General features: G+C 57.5%; 1 protein-coding gene across 10 annotated transcripts in view; it reads right to left on the bottom strand.

Moving 5' to 3' along the window:
• The window catches only part of ZFR2 (zinc finger RNA binding protein 2), a 42,220-nt gene that overhangs the window by 12,024 nt on the left and 15,353 nt on the right, over positions 1–14,843 (bottom strand). For 8 of the 10 annotated variants that reach the window (XR_012331141.1, XR_012331139.1, XR_012331142.1 and 5 more), the window contains 11 exons: positions 12,474–12,705; positions 11,396–11,516; positions 10,724–10,927; positions 10,321–10,595; positions 7,355–7,537; positions 5,330–5,540; positions 4,017–4,177; positions 3,109–3,228; positions 1,640–1,779; positions 1,351–1,486; positions 678–868 (listed from right to left, as the gene is read on the bottom strand). Coding sequence is in view for 2 of the 10 variants with exons in the window: in XM_073803449.1 (XP_073659550.1) it covers positions 678–868; positions 1,351–1,486; positions 1,640–1,779; positions 3,109–3,228; positions 4,017–4,177; positions 5,330–5,540; positions 7,355–7,537; positions 10,321–10,595; positions 10,724–10,927; positions 11,396–11,516; positions 12,474–12,705 (1,974 nt within the window). In the remaining 8 variants the exon portion in view is untranslated. The remainder of the gene's footprint in view (positions 1–677; positions 869–1,350; positions 1,487–1,639; positions 1,780–3,108; positions 3,229–4,016; positions 4,178–5,329; positions 5,541–7,354; positions 7,538–10,320; positions 10,596–10,723; positions 10,928–11,395; positions 11,517–12,473; positions 12,706–14,843) is intronic. The other 2 variants (XR_012331143.1, XR_012331146.1) reach the window with 2 other exon arrangements.

The raw sequence follows: 14,843 nt of genomic DNA, 5'->3' as shown, positions 1-14,843 counted from the left end.
TTCTGTTTTGGATCATGAAAAAGTTCTGGAAATGGACAGCGGTGATGGTTGCACAACCTTGTGAATGTACTTAGTGCTGCCGTAGTGTACACGTAAAAATGGTCACAATGGCAAATTTTGTGTTATGAGTATTTTACCACCAAAAAAACCCACAAAAAACCTTAAAAAAGTAAATGATGGCATTCCCTGGCGGTCCAGTGGTTAGGACTCCGCGCTCTCACTGCTGAGGACCCGGATTCAATCCCTGGTCGGGGAACTAAGATCCCACAAGCTGTGTGGCGCGGCCAGAAAAGTAAATGGATACAAGGCATCGGGACTTTCCACCTTGCAACACTCCCGGCAGCTGGAAAGATGATTCATGCGGATGCTCGGCGGCACCTCCTGCTCCAGGAGAATCACACTTATGTCCGCATTATGGGTGAGGAAACAGAGGGGCTAATCCCCTGCGAACTACATTTCTATGCACGCCTTCGACAGGAAAAGTAACTTCTGGTGTTAGAACAACGGCTCTCTCCAGTTGGGACTACAATTCCCTATGAGTCTCGGGGCTCCGGCTCTGAGCCTCTCTTGGGGAGTTTTCTGGAAAGCCCTGGGTGTCCAAGGGCTCGAAGCCACCTGGCAGTGGAGCCGCCTCTGTCACCCCGGGCCCCCCCGAACAGGAGGGTGATGCCCATTACCTGCACTCCCCGCCCTCTGGCTCTGGGCGTGCGGAATCCTCCTCGGCCATTGTGTCGGACACCAGCTTGAGGGCGCGCTCTGAGTGGGAGACGGCCTTCTGGATGGCCAGGAGCTCCTCCTCTGTGGGGTAGATGGCGGTGTGCTTGCACATGACGTGCCGGTCATCGCTGGACTCCGGCCGCCTCATGGGCTTCGGGGAAAGGCACACGTGTCACATCACGGGCGGGTTGAGAGGCCCCGGTGGCCAGGGGGATGCGGGGGGCCCGGAGTCAGGCTGGCTTTGACAGGCAAGCGGTGGCCGGAGAGTCAGGCAGAGGAATGAGAGAGTCCACAGGGGAGGTGGACCAGTGAGGACCCCAGGGCCCCGATGGCTGTGGGGAACTTGGGCCGACTGGGGGGTCCAGTGGGCTCCCTGGACAACATTGTCGAATTTCCGAGCCAGAGGCCCCGAGGCAGCTGGTGACCCCCTCCGTCAGCGGGGTGCAATCCACAGTTCCCATCCGACCCGGCCCGCCCCCTCAGATGGACAGACACCCAAAGGCTCCAGAGGGATGTGACCACTGGGGCCTCAGGAAGCTTTAAGGGATCGCTGTGGCTGGAGGTAAGGCCCTCAGCCCCCTCCAGTCCCCAGCCCCTGAGGCATTTGGATATCAAGATGAGACCACCACCCACCAGAGGCTTGGCTGTGGACAACCCGGGCCTGCTCCTGAGGGGAGGTGCATGCTGGTCGGGCAGTGAGCGTCCCGAGCGCGCCTCCTGCGCCTGTGGCTCCTCTTCCAGCCACCTCTTGCACAAGCCGTAGCGCCTGCTGGGGTGGCAGGGACAAGGAGCCGTGAGCAGCGGCGGGACCCTGGGCCGGTCACGCAGGAGAGCGTGGGGAGCCCCAGAAGCGGCTCCGCGTGCCGCCTGGTCTGGCCCGGGCTGAGCGCGGCTGGCGGGGGAGGGCCCTGAGGCCCCGCACCTCATCTCGTCATGCTGGCGCCGCAGCTCCCCCAGACGCTGCTTGCTCAGCTGCCGCTGCTTCCTCAGCCTCTCCTCCAGCAGCTTCCGAACTCTCGTGCTGGGCTTGTCCGCAATCGGAAAATCGGGGTTCACTTTTTTCTGGGAAAATGGGGGACCTTCGTTCAGATGAGAATGCTGGGGGTGCCACCTCCTGCCAGGTTTATTTTTTATTTTTTTATTGTTTGGCCATGCCCCACGGCACGCGGGATCTTAGTTCCCCAACCAGGGATCAAACCCACACCCCCTGCAGTGGAAGCGCAGTCTTACCCGCTGGACCGCCAGGGAAGTCCCTCCTGCCAGGTTTAGACAACAGTGAGTTTCAATCCCCAAAGTGTCAACACTCCTCGTCCCCAAAGGCCATGGCAGGAAAGGGAACCACCGCGGGGAACAAAACTACGACCGACTTGCAAAGCGGCAGACGTGACGTCTGCCACTGCGCAAGCCAACCGTCCACGCATCTGACAGAGGAGCCGAGGGAGAAGGCACCGCAACACAGAGGAGCACCCGCGGTCAGTGGTCACGCATGCCGACGGACGACTGAACGGAAATGCTCATCCCGATCAGAGTAACCCAGGGAAACTCCGTTTGTGTGGGATCCAGATCTATATATTCTAAATAGCATTGCCAATTCGCTCACTGGGCTTTGTCCTTAGTACTTAAATCTATCACTCAAAGAGTGTAGTGTTGTCTAAGGATTGGTCACTGGTGGAAACAACACAAGTGTGCTTCAGCGGGTGAAACACACACAACGTGTCCCTCCACACACGGGAGCATCTCTCAGCCAGGAAAAGGGGTGAAGCACTGACACTCGCTACACCGTGGACGGACCCTGAGAACACGATGCTCAGTGAGAGAAGCCAGACACAGGACACCCAGTGTGTGATTCCACTGATGGGAAACGTCCAGAACAGGCAGATCCACGGACACAGAGAGTGGGCTCCTGGTTGTCAGGGCCTGGGGTAGGGGCTGGGGGTGGCTGCCAATGGGAACGGGGCTCCTGACGGACTGTTCTGGAACTAGATGGAGCTGCTGGTTGTACACTCTGTGAATGTAGTAAAAGCCACTTTACATGGGCGAGCTGTGTGGTGTGTGAATGATATCTCAACAAGGCTGCTGAAAAGAGAGGAAATATCCAGAAGCCATTGTTTGTCACAAGGAGAGTCACAGTGTGTGCTGTGCACAAGTGTACACGGGGCCCGATAGTCAAGTGTGTCTAAACACACGTGTGCATGCGTGCCCCGGCAAACCTGTGACAAGAAGGCATTGTGAAAGCAGCCAAGGGTCCCTCTGGCTGAGCCCGGGGTGATGAAGGGCCCAGGGGCTCCGACTCATGCGGGCAAAATGTGTGTTTTGAGACGTGAGCCAAGATGTCAAGAGCACAGACGCTCACCCCCAGCCAGGCCCACCAGACGCCCCCTGCAGGCACACCTTATACTGCAGCCGGTGCCGCCGCCCCCTCACGTGCATGTCCCGGGCATTGGGGTCATTGAAGCTGCACTCGCACAGCTTGCAGTGGAATCGGATCACTCTGCCCTCCTCGTTGCACACCTGAGACACAAGGCACGGCTGAGCGCTGCCCACGGCCCCCACGCGTCGGGTCTGGGCTCCAGCAGGGCACCTCCTTCCCCCAGGGCCATCCAGGCTGGGTGCTGGTTTCCTGCCTGCCCAGCGGTTTACGCTTTCAAAGGAGTGGCTCTTCACCAGCGCGCCCTCCCAGGCCCGGCTCCCCTCTGCCACCACCGTCCTGTCCTCCCTTCCCCTGTCCCCCCATCCCGGGGCTGCCACCAGACTGGCAGGAAGCCTGCCTGGTGTGGCTATTTTGCAGGGGACAAAACAGAAGGTGCTGAGTTGGGTGAACAAAAGCACGAACACGAGCACGGAAGAAATGCCCACATGCACGGCCCAGGAGGCACCCGGGAGGCTGCGACTGTGGGCTCGTAGGGAGGGGCTCAGAACCTGAGCTCCACAAAGCCCCGGGCGTGCAGGTGGTGCTGTGTGGGGCGCACACTGGCTCCTGTGCCCGAGGATCACGTGCCCGTGGGTTTCCAGGACACAGATCCCTCCTGCCACCTTCCTTGCCGCAGGAAGAGGGGCTGCCCGGTGGCAGGAAACACCTCTGCCTGTCTCGGGCCTTCCTTCTAAGATCTGAAGCCCAGCACCCGGGCCTTCCAGTGAGATCCAAGGGATGCTGGCTCACTGAGGTCTTCCCGGGGCGGGTGTGCAAGTCTCAGGGGGAGAACTGGGACGAGGCCTCGAGGCCCGGCTCCGCAAGGTCCTTCTCCACCGGAGCCCAGGGTGGAGCAGGGTGAGCCGATGGCCAGACGCCCAGCACTTACCTCCTCCACGTAGCCTGGGCCCACCGGCTGTGCATCACAGCACGTTCCAGAAGCTTCCACAGAGCCTCCTTGGGCGGGCGGTTCTCCGGGCTGCTCTGATCTGGGGTGTGCCGGTTTCCCCTGGGGGGATCTGCTGTCTGCCGCCGGCAGAGCAGGAGGCCCTGGAAGGAAGAACCGCGTGACTTATAATCTGCTCCAGCCAGCAACCAGGGTCGGCTTCTGGTCCGCCAGCATGAAGGGTACAACTCGATGCCACCGGGTCTCCCACTGCCCTCCTCCCCCTTCCGTGACGTCAGCCAATGGGATCCAGAGTCCCACGAGACCCCTTCCCACCAGCCTGGGTCACGACTGGGAGAGCGAGGTCCTCACAGCGTTTGGTGCCAAGGTGGATGGGTCCACAGGGAGGCGCAGGTCGTAGGCCCCTCTCTGAGGACAACCGCCACTGCTGCACAAGTCTGCAGCCCTTAGTTAACCAACAGTGGAACATCAAGCAGACGAGGGTTTACTGAGCCTCAGAAGGGAGACATTTCTTTGTCACCAAAACCGCTTTACATTTTGATCTTCAACATCACGTGATGGTTCAAATCTCAGGCCTGCTGAGGCTCAAAATAAAATAGGCCCCGCCTCTCACACAAAGCGTGGTGGTGGAGAGCAGAGACTGGGTTGGAATCCCACCTCCACCGCTCACTGGGTGGTCCAGAGCCAAGTGCTTTTCCTCCCCTCCCCTCGGTTCTTCCATCTGTAAAGTGGGACTAATGACAAACCTAGAGCCGTGGAGGGTGAATCAGGCACGTGGAGTGAGTGCCTGACATGTAAGCCTATTTACCCTTGAAATGCATGTCCCTCGGCAGCCGTGACTGCCCAGGGGTCATAGCAGGTGCGGGTGACACACGCTCGAGGGAAGGCAGAGTTGGAGGTGGGGCTGCGAGGAACCTGCCTGGATTTCCCGGGGCCCACCTCACTTATCAGAGTGCCCGGTGTAAAGGGGGCTGCTTCCAGCATGTGGAAGGCGGCAGCCCAGGGGATTCTCCAGGCCTAGGGCCGGCTTCGCGAGTGTGGCCAGCACGCGGCTCAGTCCCAAGCTCCACGGGAAGAAATGGAAGCTGCACTGGTTCTGCCCACGCTTCCCCAGGGTGGGCCAAAGGCGGCAGAAGGCACCCCGCCGGCGGGGATCTGGGAGAGAACCACCCCCTTCATAGGTCCTGCCTCCCCAGAAGTGATGGACGCACACACACCGTTGACCGGACCATCCCGTCTCTGAGGCTCGAGCTTGTTGAGGCAGGGCAGGGGCTGTGAAGCGCAGAGACACGTACCCACGTGCGAGGCCTTCGAGGCGGCCGGTCTCCTGGCTGGCGCTGGCCTGCTTGGGGCACACATGCTGGGGCTGGCAGGGGCCGCAGGGGGGCTCTCTACGGTGAGGGGGGTGGAGGCCGGCTGGCTGGTGCTGGTGGCCTGGGCCGAATTCGCTGGCGCCGGGTCCATGCTGGGAATGGGCTTCCCCAATTTGGTGTGCAGCTTGAAGACCTGGAACAGACCCAGCCCCCTGTAAGGGCTGCTCAGGCCTGGCCAACCTTCCTCAGGGGTAGGAAGAGCACCTCACTGGGCATCGGGGAGCTGGCAGACTGTGGAAGTGAGGGTGGTGGTCCACCCTGTCCCCGGGGACCCTGCCCCTTCCCCCTGCTCCCACTTAAATGCCTTGGGAAGGGCCTTCCTGAGCTGTCTCCTGCTTCTAGGCCCCCACTACTCCTGCATATGGGGGACCTATGACTTTGACACCCCTGCTGGCTTACACAGACCCCCTTCCTCCAAACTCCACCGCCTGCGCTGAGAAGCACGGCTGTTTTCTGCATGCCAAGCACCAGCCCAGTGCCAGCCCCAGGTAGAGACACAGTGTGTGTAGAGCGCCTGCTAAGATGGACACATGTACATGTCCACGACACAGATCCATGCTAGGTATACGTGGGTGTACACGTGCATAGACACACCTCCACATTCTGCAGGAACTCACATACACGTCCAGGGACACAGATCCACCTAGGATACAGTCACCTGCCCTGTCCTCGGCATGCCCCGCCACCAACAAAGGCATTTAATTGCAAAAGTTCCCATTGGAAAGGACTGTTCCACCACCCCCAGAGTCTGCACTGACGACCGTCTCAGACACCTTCTCTGGCTCTAACTCTCTGACACTCACGGCTCAAACCTGCCCCCCACCCCGGGGCTGGCTGCAGGGCCTCCTGACCCCAGAACGAGTCCCAGCCTGCGAGCTGTGACACCCGCAGCCCACCCCGCCTGGGCCCAGCTCTCCCGCCTGCACCCCTGCTACCACCAGGCCAGCACGTCCCCTTTTCCACGCCTCACTGCTCCTTCCTTGGTGGGTTTTGTGGGTTCACGCAGGCATTCGAGAGCCTGTCCCAGCTGGGCTGGGGAACGAGGCCCTTGATGAGCAGGGGGAGAAGACAGATCCTCAGGCAGGCGCTCGGGGAGGCCCAGCCTGCAGCGGGGGCTGGAAGGGGGCTGCCGAAGGCAGGGTGTGAGCAAAGGCCCGGGGGCAGGAGGGAGCATGGCCGGTGAGCTGGGGCAGCTGGAGGGGGTTCTGTGGACGGGGCAGAGAGAGGCAGCCACGGGACAGGGGCCTTCCTAACCCTCTCACTCTAAACCTCGTGGTGCAGCTCAAAGCAGGCATCCAGCCAGGAATTCCCCCTCCTCCTGTCCTCAGCGCATACCTGAAAGGTGAGCATCACCTTGCAGGTTCATGATGCCATTTCGGGAAGGTTTGCTGATTTCCAAAAAGCACCTCTGGACCATAGAAAGAGGGCATAGGGAGAGGGGCCCTACCTTCTCTCGGGTGGAGGAGTCCATTCATTTCCTCATAATATGACATACTACAGGCATTTTTAAGCCCACAGGAAATCGTTGATATTAAAATAGTAATAAATATGACAAATGCTGATATTAAATAATTTAGTATCAATGAAAACTTTGATATTAAAATATTAAACCTTACTACTTTAATTTGATTTTTAATAAATAAGGACCCCAAATGGAATATACAATTTGATCTCATCAACATACAAACTCTGGTTCATATATACGTGCAGACACACCCAAGGCCAAGAACAGTTTCTTCTGGGGTCTGGGTACGAGCTGCCCTGCTCCATGCTTCTGTCCAGGGGCAGATGTGACTTTTATAACTGGGAGAAGCCGTTTGGCTTTGGAGGAAGGAGGACGCGTGGGCCTGCAGGGAAAGCCGCTTCTCGTGGGTGGCTGCCCACCCCCCACGTCATGGGATGCCCCTCTGGGTCCCGAGTGGGCCGGGGCCTGTGAGGGGCTCCTACCTTCTGGTGCTTGGACCCCCGGATGTGGGCAGCATAGGCCTCCGCCCCGGTGCAGGACACGGCACACAGGTCGCAGTGCAGCTGCGCCTGCACCCCTCGTGGGCTGCTGCTGGGCTGGATGCCCATATTCTGAGCCGCCTCTTTCTTTTTGTGCTTCTGCCCTTCCAGGTGCTCGCGGTAGGTCTGCCGGCAGAGAGCGAGGGCGGCCTGAGGGGGGTGTGTGCCCACCTGGCACCGCGCCTTCCCCGTCGCCGCAGTTCACGGGAGGCCTGATGTCCCCACCCCTCTGTTCAGGGCCTCCTTTTAAAGCCCAGTCAACAGAGAGAAGACTCAGAAGCTTGGACTGAAAGACATAAGGTTGCCTTCTCTTTTGTTTTTTCTAAAAATCAATGAGTTTCTTCAGCAAGCATCCTCAAAGGAGCACACATTTACTTTCAGGGGCTGCTTTTTAGAATCTGACCTCAGAAGCCAAGCAAGGATGCGTGCTACCGGAACGATGGGGGACACACTTCACTGTTAGAGCACTGCTCCCAAACCGCGGGGTCCACCTGGGGGAGGTGGCCACGAGGCACAGACCCACGCTTCCCGCACCGCGTGCCCGAGATGTCTGACAGCGTCTGGCACACGACTGAGCTCTCACGGGGCAGCCCTGACTTGTCTCTGGGAAGCCTTAAGATGAGGCAAAGTGGGGCTGCTAACCCAATGCCCTCTAACCATGCCAAAAGTCAACATTCCGCGCAATAGAAATGCCTCTGGAAAATACCAAAGGCACTGGTGACGTTGGCTGGCTCTGGGGGCAGGGACAGGAGTGGGAAGGGTGCTCTCGGAATGTAGAAATCTGTGGGGTTTTTTTTTTTGGCTGTGCCTCGTGGCATGTGGGATCTTAGTTCCCTGACCAGGGATTGAACCCATGCCCCCTGCAGTGGAAGCACAGAGTCTTAACCACTGGACCGCCAGGGAAGTCCCAGGAATCTGTGTTTTTACCTAAGCCACAGAACACACACACACACACACACGCACGCACGCACGGACATGACGTAAAAGCCTGTGGGCCGGAGACAAGCCTGGAAGGATATACACCAAGGTGCCAACAGTAAACTACTTCAGAACACACTTCGCAGAGTCTGAGCCCGTAGAAAGAACAAATGTTCGCAGTTTATGCCATCCCAATGCCTGACTCTCCATCACAGACACGGACCGGATGTGGAATGAGAAAAAACCCAGAGGAGCATTAGAAGGAGGCCTGCCGGGCGCCCCGCGGCTCCTGAAGCCCACAGCTGCCCTGGCGGCCCCTCGCTTGGCCGGGACGGAGACCGCACCGCCAACTGTGCCGTCCTGGACTCAAAGACAGGTGCCCGGAAAAGAGGCAGAAGTGCTGCCCCCGCTGTGAGGAGGCCACACCAACCAAGTCCTTCCGATGCAGATGGAGGCCGTGTGTGGCTGCTTCCACGTTAACCGTGTCTCAAGTGGCGCTGGGTGGGCGCGGGAGGGGTGAGCAGGAAAGGGCAGCACGGGGACTCCGCAGAAGCACCTGGCATCTCGGTGGTGGAGGCGGATGTGCGAGCCTGGGCAGGTGATGAGCTCGCATGGAGCAGACCACACGCATGCACACGCACGTGCACACAGGCATACACAGGTGCAAGTGAGACCAGTAAAACCTGGGACCTCTGACTCAGTGGACGGGTTCAAGGCCAACATGCCAGCTGTGATAGTGACTGTAGTTTGGCAAAACGTCAGCACTCGGGGTGCTGGGTGAGGGCACGTGGGCCTCTCCGCGGTGTTTCTTACAACCACCTGTGAAACCACCACTACCTCAATGAAAAGTCCAACGAACAAGCGCTGTTAACATTACAAAAAGCTGGGAACAACTGGAGCTGACATGTCTGCGTGCCAGATGCTATGCCGAGTGGTGACACGCTTGGGGAAACCCGGTCCCACGGGGAGACGAGGCTCAGAGAGGCCTCGACACCCACTCGGGTGATGCTCACGTGCCCACGCTCCGTCACACCCCACGGCCATGGGGAGCATCACACCCTTGCTCAACGTGATGCCACGAAGAGTCTAGAATCACAGGAGCAGACCTTGTATTGGACTAGTGAGAGGAACCAAGAATCCTCACGATGCAGCCCTGAGTGCGGGCCGCCCGGCCCTCGTCCCTCTGCCAGGGAAGTCTGGGCTGAATGAGGGTTCTGGGCTCCTCCCACACCTCTATAGCCTGCGATTTGGAGTTTCTGCATGCCTCCACGGTGCCAGCTTTCTCTCAGAGTACTAAGAACAAGACAAAGTCCACACGGGGTGTTTTGTGAGGACCAGCCCTAGCGTCTGATGATCTTTGCAGGGAGCGAGGTGGGTCACTTGCGAGCGTGGTTGGGGAGGTCCTTTGCTTAGACAGCAGTCCACTCGCCCGCACACGCGCACGAACATGCTGCTTTTACCCGCCTGCGGCCCTGCCTACACGGCCCTGTCTGCACGGCCCTGCCTACACGGCCCTGTCTGCACGGCCCTGCCTACACGGCCCTGTCTGCACGGCCCTGCCTACACGGCCCTGTCTGCACGGCCCTGCCTGCACGGCCCTGTCTGCACGGCTCTGCCTACTCGGCCCTGCCTGCACGGCTCTGCCTACACGGCCCTGCAGCAAAGGTGCACTGTGACCAGCCGCGCCTACCGGCCCTCGTGTCCAGGAGGGTGCGCTGAGGGCCTCCCTGCTGCAGATGGCCTCAGGGTGCAAGGCCACGCTTCTGCGGCCAACAACCAGCGCTGGGCCCGCTCTCGTGTCTTTCACAAGAACACCAGGCAGTTTTAAGGTTATGCTGATGCGCACTTGGCATTGCAAATTAATAACAGATCTCTTTTGAGCAGGCAACGACCCTGACCTCTGGCCGGTCATAGGGGGCAAGGGAGGGCTCTCCCACCTGTCGGGGCAGGAAGGTCTGGGGCCTGCCCAGCGTGGGGCGGGGGCGGCTGACCTGGGGACCAGCACAGCTGATCTTGCAGATGTCACAATAGTGAAGCGGGAGCTGCTTGGGGCCACCCCTGGGTTTCGGCAGCTTGGTGGCAACTGGTAGCTTCCTGGCAAAGCTGTCGGTGCAATGGGCACTGGGACTGCTTCCCGAGCCGCCCCACAGGGACGAGTCCACGGGCTTTGGGAGCGGGGGCGGCCGCATCTGTGGGAGGAGCAGCGGGGGGTAGTAAGGACTGACTGCTGAGTACGGGGATGTGTCATAGCCTGGGCAGCTTGGTCCTAAGAAGCGGAGAGAAAAATGAGAGGGGGAGATGGGTTGGTTTTGAGGAAAGGACCACATTTATTTCGGCTGCAAATAAAAGGAACAGCCTGCACTTGCATGCCTGCGGGGGAAACCACCATCTTACCAGTGTACGGGGCGGAGGCCGGGCCGAACGAGGATGAGGAAGGCAGCGTGGAGAGGGAGGAGGCTGCGGGCAGGGTGCTGCTCGCAGCGGGGTAGGTGGAGGTGGAGGGCGAAGTGCTGGCCAGCTGCCCCGCCTCGGCGGTGGGCACCTGCGGCAGGGGCTGAGCTTGGTTGTACCCAATGCCACCGTAGGCTCCTTGGGGCCCTGGAGAGCAAGCACAGCCTCTGCAGAGCCACTCCTGTGACACCGGGCCCAGGGAGCAGAGAAAGTGTGACCAACACGATGGCCCAGCTGCCAGGAGCTGGCACGGCCTGGGCGCAACTGGCTGTGAAGCCCGGGTGTCTGAGCCGCGCTGGAGGCCGGAGCCCCGGGCTCTCCCAATCTCTAAACTCCAAGTCTTCAGCAGAACCCACCTCCTTGGAAAACACTTCCAGCCCCACCTTCATCTCTCCCCCATCTCTCTGTCTGGGTCTCCCCGCCCCTCTCTCTCGCACACACAGGCCCATTGACTAGTGGAGACTTCGGGGCGTATCTGAGGGGACAGCCCTGAGACCCACGCTACCGCTGCACCTCCTGTGAACCTGATGTGCTTGAAACCTGACTTTCCTGGGGTCCCTCCCATGTAAGTGAGGCCCGTTTGCCCCCGCCCAGACCCTGCAGAGACCCACCCACCTGGTGGGCAGAGCGTGGCCGTGGCCATGGCTGGGAGCTGAGGCTGGCCAGCAGCAGGTGGCGGGTCCCGTTTGTTCTCGTAGCCACCAGCGGCTGTCGATGGTCCATAGCTGTAACTGTCCTGCAAGAGGGTTTCCATGGGGAACACAGAGCAGGAGAAAGGTGCTCAGGGTGGGGCAAAGCCCCCTGCTTGCCCCCTGCAAGGCCTGCATCCATGTGGTTCCCGAGCTCCTGCTCTGTACCAGCCTCTGTTTTGGGACCTGGGGACGCAGCGACCAGGGAGAGGGATGTGGCCTGCTCCCTCAAAACTGATGCTAATGTCTGAGAGAAAAAGTGCTCTGAGGAACATGCAACGGGACAAGGGCTGCCAGGGATGGCTCGGAGGAGGAGGCAAGCGTGTGGAGACTGGGGACAAGGCTCCTGGCCAGGTTGGCAGGGAGCAGAGGCCCTGGTGGGGGTCAATGGGTGGGCTCGCAGGAGGCCCGGAAGCTGTTTGGAGCAGAGGACTGCGAGCACCAGGGAAGGGGTTGCGGGGGCAGGCGGGGCCGGGGGCGCCGGGAGGGGCTGGGGCAACAGGGAGCACGGCTGGATTCTGGTTCACAGGGAGATATGAGCTGTTGCGTGGACCAGGGACTAACTGCATGGAGGTGAGGACGGAACCAAGAGGCCAGGAGGAGGCCCTGGGAGCAGGACAGGAACTCAGGATGGGAGGTTGGGAGAAGTCCCAGAGGTCCTGGGGAAGCAAAGGGGAGTAAAGGAGGGAGGGGACGGAGCCAAGTGGGTATGGCTTGGCCGAGCAAATCAGGAACAAACTGTGGGTGACAGAGGCTCAGGGGGTTGGGCCACATGGAGCGTGGGACGCCTTGGCGATTCCACGTGGAAACACAGCTGCCAGATCTGCGGTCCTAGAGCTTGGGGTCAGGAAGGGGGCATCGTCAGCACCGGAAAGGCCTGGGAAAGAGGGGAAAGTTCCATCCCCTCTAAGGGCAGGGATGGGAGCATCAGGAGGGTGATGGCCCGTCTGGATTGCGTTTTCAAGGAAGGACTGGTGCTGGGCAGAGAAAAGTCGGGCTGATACCTGGTAGGAGGGAGCCGTGGTCGCCGCCGGCACAGGCTCCTGGGGCTGGCCACCGTAACCGAGGTCCTGGCCGGGGTGGGGCTGGTACCCGCCGTACCCCGCTGGAGTGATGGGCCTGGGTGGCTGGGCGGCCTCGGGAAACGGGATCAAGGCAGGGCCCAGTCCAGGAGCAGGCTGCACGGCCAAGCTGGTTCCAGCAGCTGGGACGGGAAAACTCATCGGAGGCTGGGCGCTAGAACCACAGATAAACAGACAACCCAGCAGCGTTAGACCCTGGCATTCGAGAACCTGCACTGAGCACAAAAATGCCATCTGACACTAGACATCAGCCACTTGGATGCCTCCAGTCCAAGACCTTTCTTCTGTGAGCGCAGGCGCCATTGGAAGCGCTTTTCATGAATTAACACAATCTCACAGCAACCCTGAGTGCTCGGAGCCAGCCTGGTCTTCATTTTCACAGTTGAGAAAAATCATGGAAGGTCGATTAACGCTAAACTAAGAACTCTTTACCTATAAGAACCAGCTCTTGCTTGTGGTTCGTTCTGCAGGAAGCCCAGAGCTGAGGCCTTTTGTCTGCCTCACGTCATCCCTACCTTCCTGCCCTTAGAGAAGGCACTGCCAGCTGCCTGTATGTCCATCTGTTGGTCTGTCTCCACTGTCTGGAGGATGAAACTCTGAGGACAGGTGACAAGTGCCGGATTCAGACCCAGATCTTTCTGATCCCCGCGCTCCTCACTCCGCTAAATATCAGTCACCCAGTAGACAGTCCTCAAATGTAAAAGCCTGTCTGTCGCGGAAGGGTATCGGCAAAGAGTTTAGCTCAGTACCAGTAAGAATCATATAAGAAAGTTCCTACAACCCTCCTACGCTGTTGTTGGGAATGTACATTGGTGTAGCCACTATGGAAAACGGTATGGAAGTTCCTTAAAAAATAAAAATAGGTGGGAATTCCCTGGTGGTCAAGTGGTTAGGACTCAGCACTTTCACTGCCGAGGGCCAGGGTTCAACCCTTGGTCGGGGAACTAAGATCCCACAAGCCGCATGGAACGGCCAAAAACTTCAAAAATTAAAATAAATAAATAAAATAGAGCAACCGTACGATCCAGCAATCCCAATCCTGGACACATATCCAGAAAAGATGAAAACTCTAATTCAGAAAGATGTATGCACCCCAATGTTCACTGCAGCACTATTTACAATAACTAAGACATGGAAGCAACCTAAGCACCCATCGACAGAGGAATGGATAAAGAAGATGTGGTACATATATACAATGGAATATTACTCAGCCATAAAATAGAATGAAATATTGCCACTTGCAGCAACATGGATGGACCTAGAGATTCTCATACTAAGTGAAGTGAGTTAAAGACAAATATTGTATCACTTATATGTCAAATCTGAAAATAATACAAATGAACTTATTTACAAAACAGAAACAGACACACAGACATAGTAAACAATCTTACGGTTACCAAAGGGGAGGGGAGGGAGGAATAAATTAGGAATATGGGATTAACAGGTACACACTACTATATGGAAAACAGATAAACAAGGGCCTACTGTAGAGCACAGGGAACCATATTTAGTATCTTATAATAACCTATAACGGAAAAGATCTTTAAAGAAAATACTGAATCACTTTGCTGTACACCTGAAACTAATACAATATTGTATATCAACTCTACTTCAATTTTTAAAAGAAGGAAGTTCCCGCAAACCCTGTAGGGCAGGGGTCCCCAACCCCCGGGCCACAGCCCAGTACTGGTCTGCGGGCTGTTAGGAACTGAGCCGCACAGCAGGGGGTCCAATAAATGTCAATTGGTACAGCCACTATGGAAAACAATATGAAGCTTCCTCAAAAAATTAAAAATAGAACTAGCATATGATCCAGCAATTCCACTTCTGGGGATTTTTCTGAAGAAAACAAAAACACTAATTCAAAAAGATTATGCACCCCTATGTTCACTGCAGCATTATTTACAAAAGCCAAGATATGGAATCAACCTTAGTGTCCATTGATAGATGAATGGATAAAGAAGATGGATAAAGGAGATATATATCTTTATCCATTTGTCTAACGACGGATACTTAGGTACACACACACACACACACACACATATGTGTGCATGCACGTGTACTCGTGCACGATAGAATATTACTCAGTCGTAAAAAAAAAAGAATGATATCTTGCCATTTGTGACATGGATAGACCTACAGGGTATTATGCCGAGTGAAATAGGTCAGACAGAGAAAGACAAATACCACATGATCCCACTTATGTGAAGAATCTAAAAAATAAAACAAATGAGTAAACATAACAAAACAGAAACAGACTCATAGATACAGAGAATAAACTGGTGGTAGCCA

This window comes from Tursiops truncatus, chromosome 3 (genome assembly GCF_011762595.2).
Source record: "Tursiops truncatus isolate mTurTru1 chromosome 3, mTurTru1.mat.Y, whole genome shotgun sequence".
Classification (NCBI taxonomy): Eukaryota; Metazoa; Chordata; class Mammalia; order Artiodactyla; family Delphinidae; genus Tursiops; species Tursiops truncatus.
The sequence above is the reverse complement of the archived record's forward strand: the minus strand, read 5'-3'. Positions and strand labels throughout refer to the sequence as shown.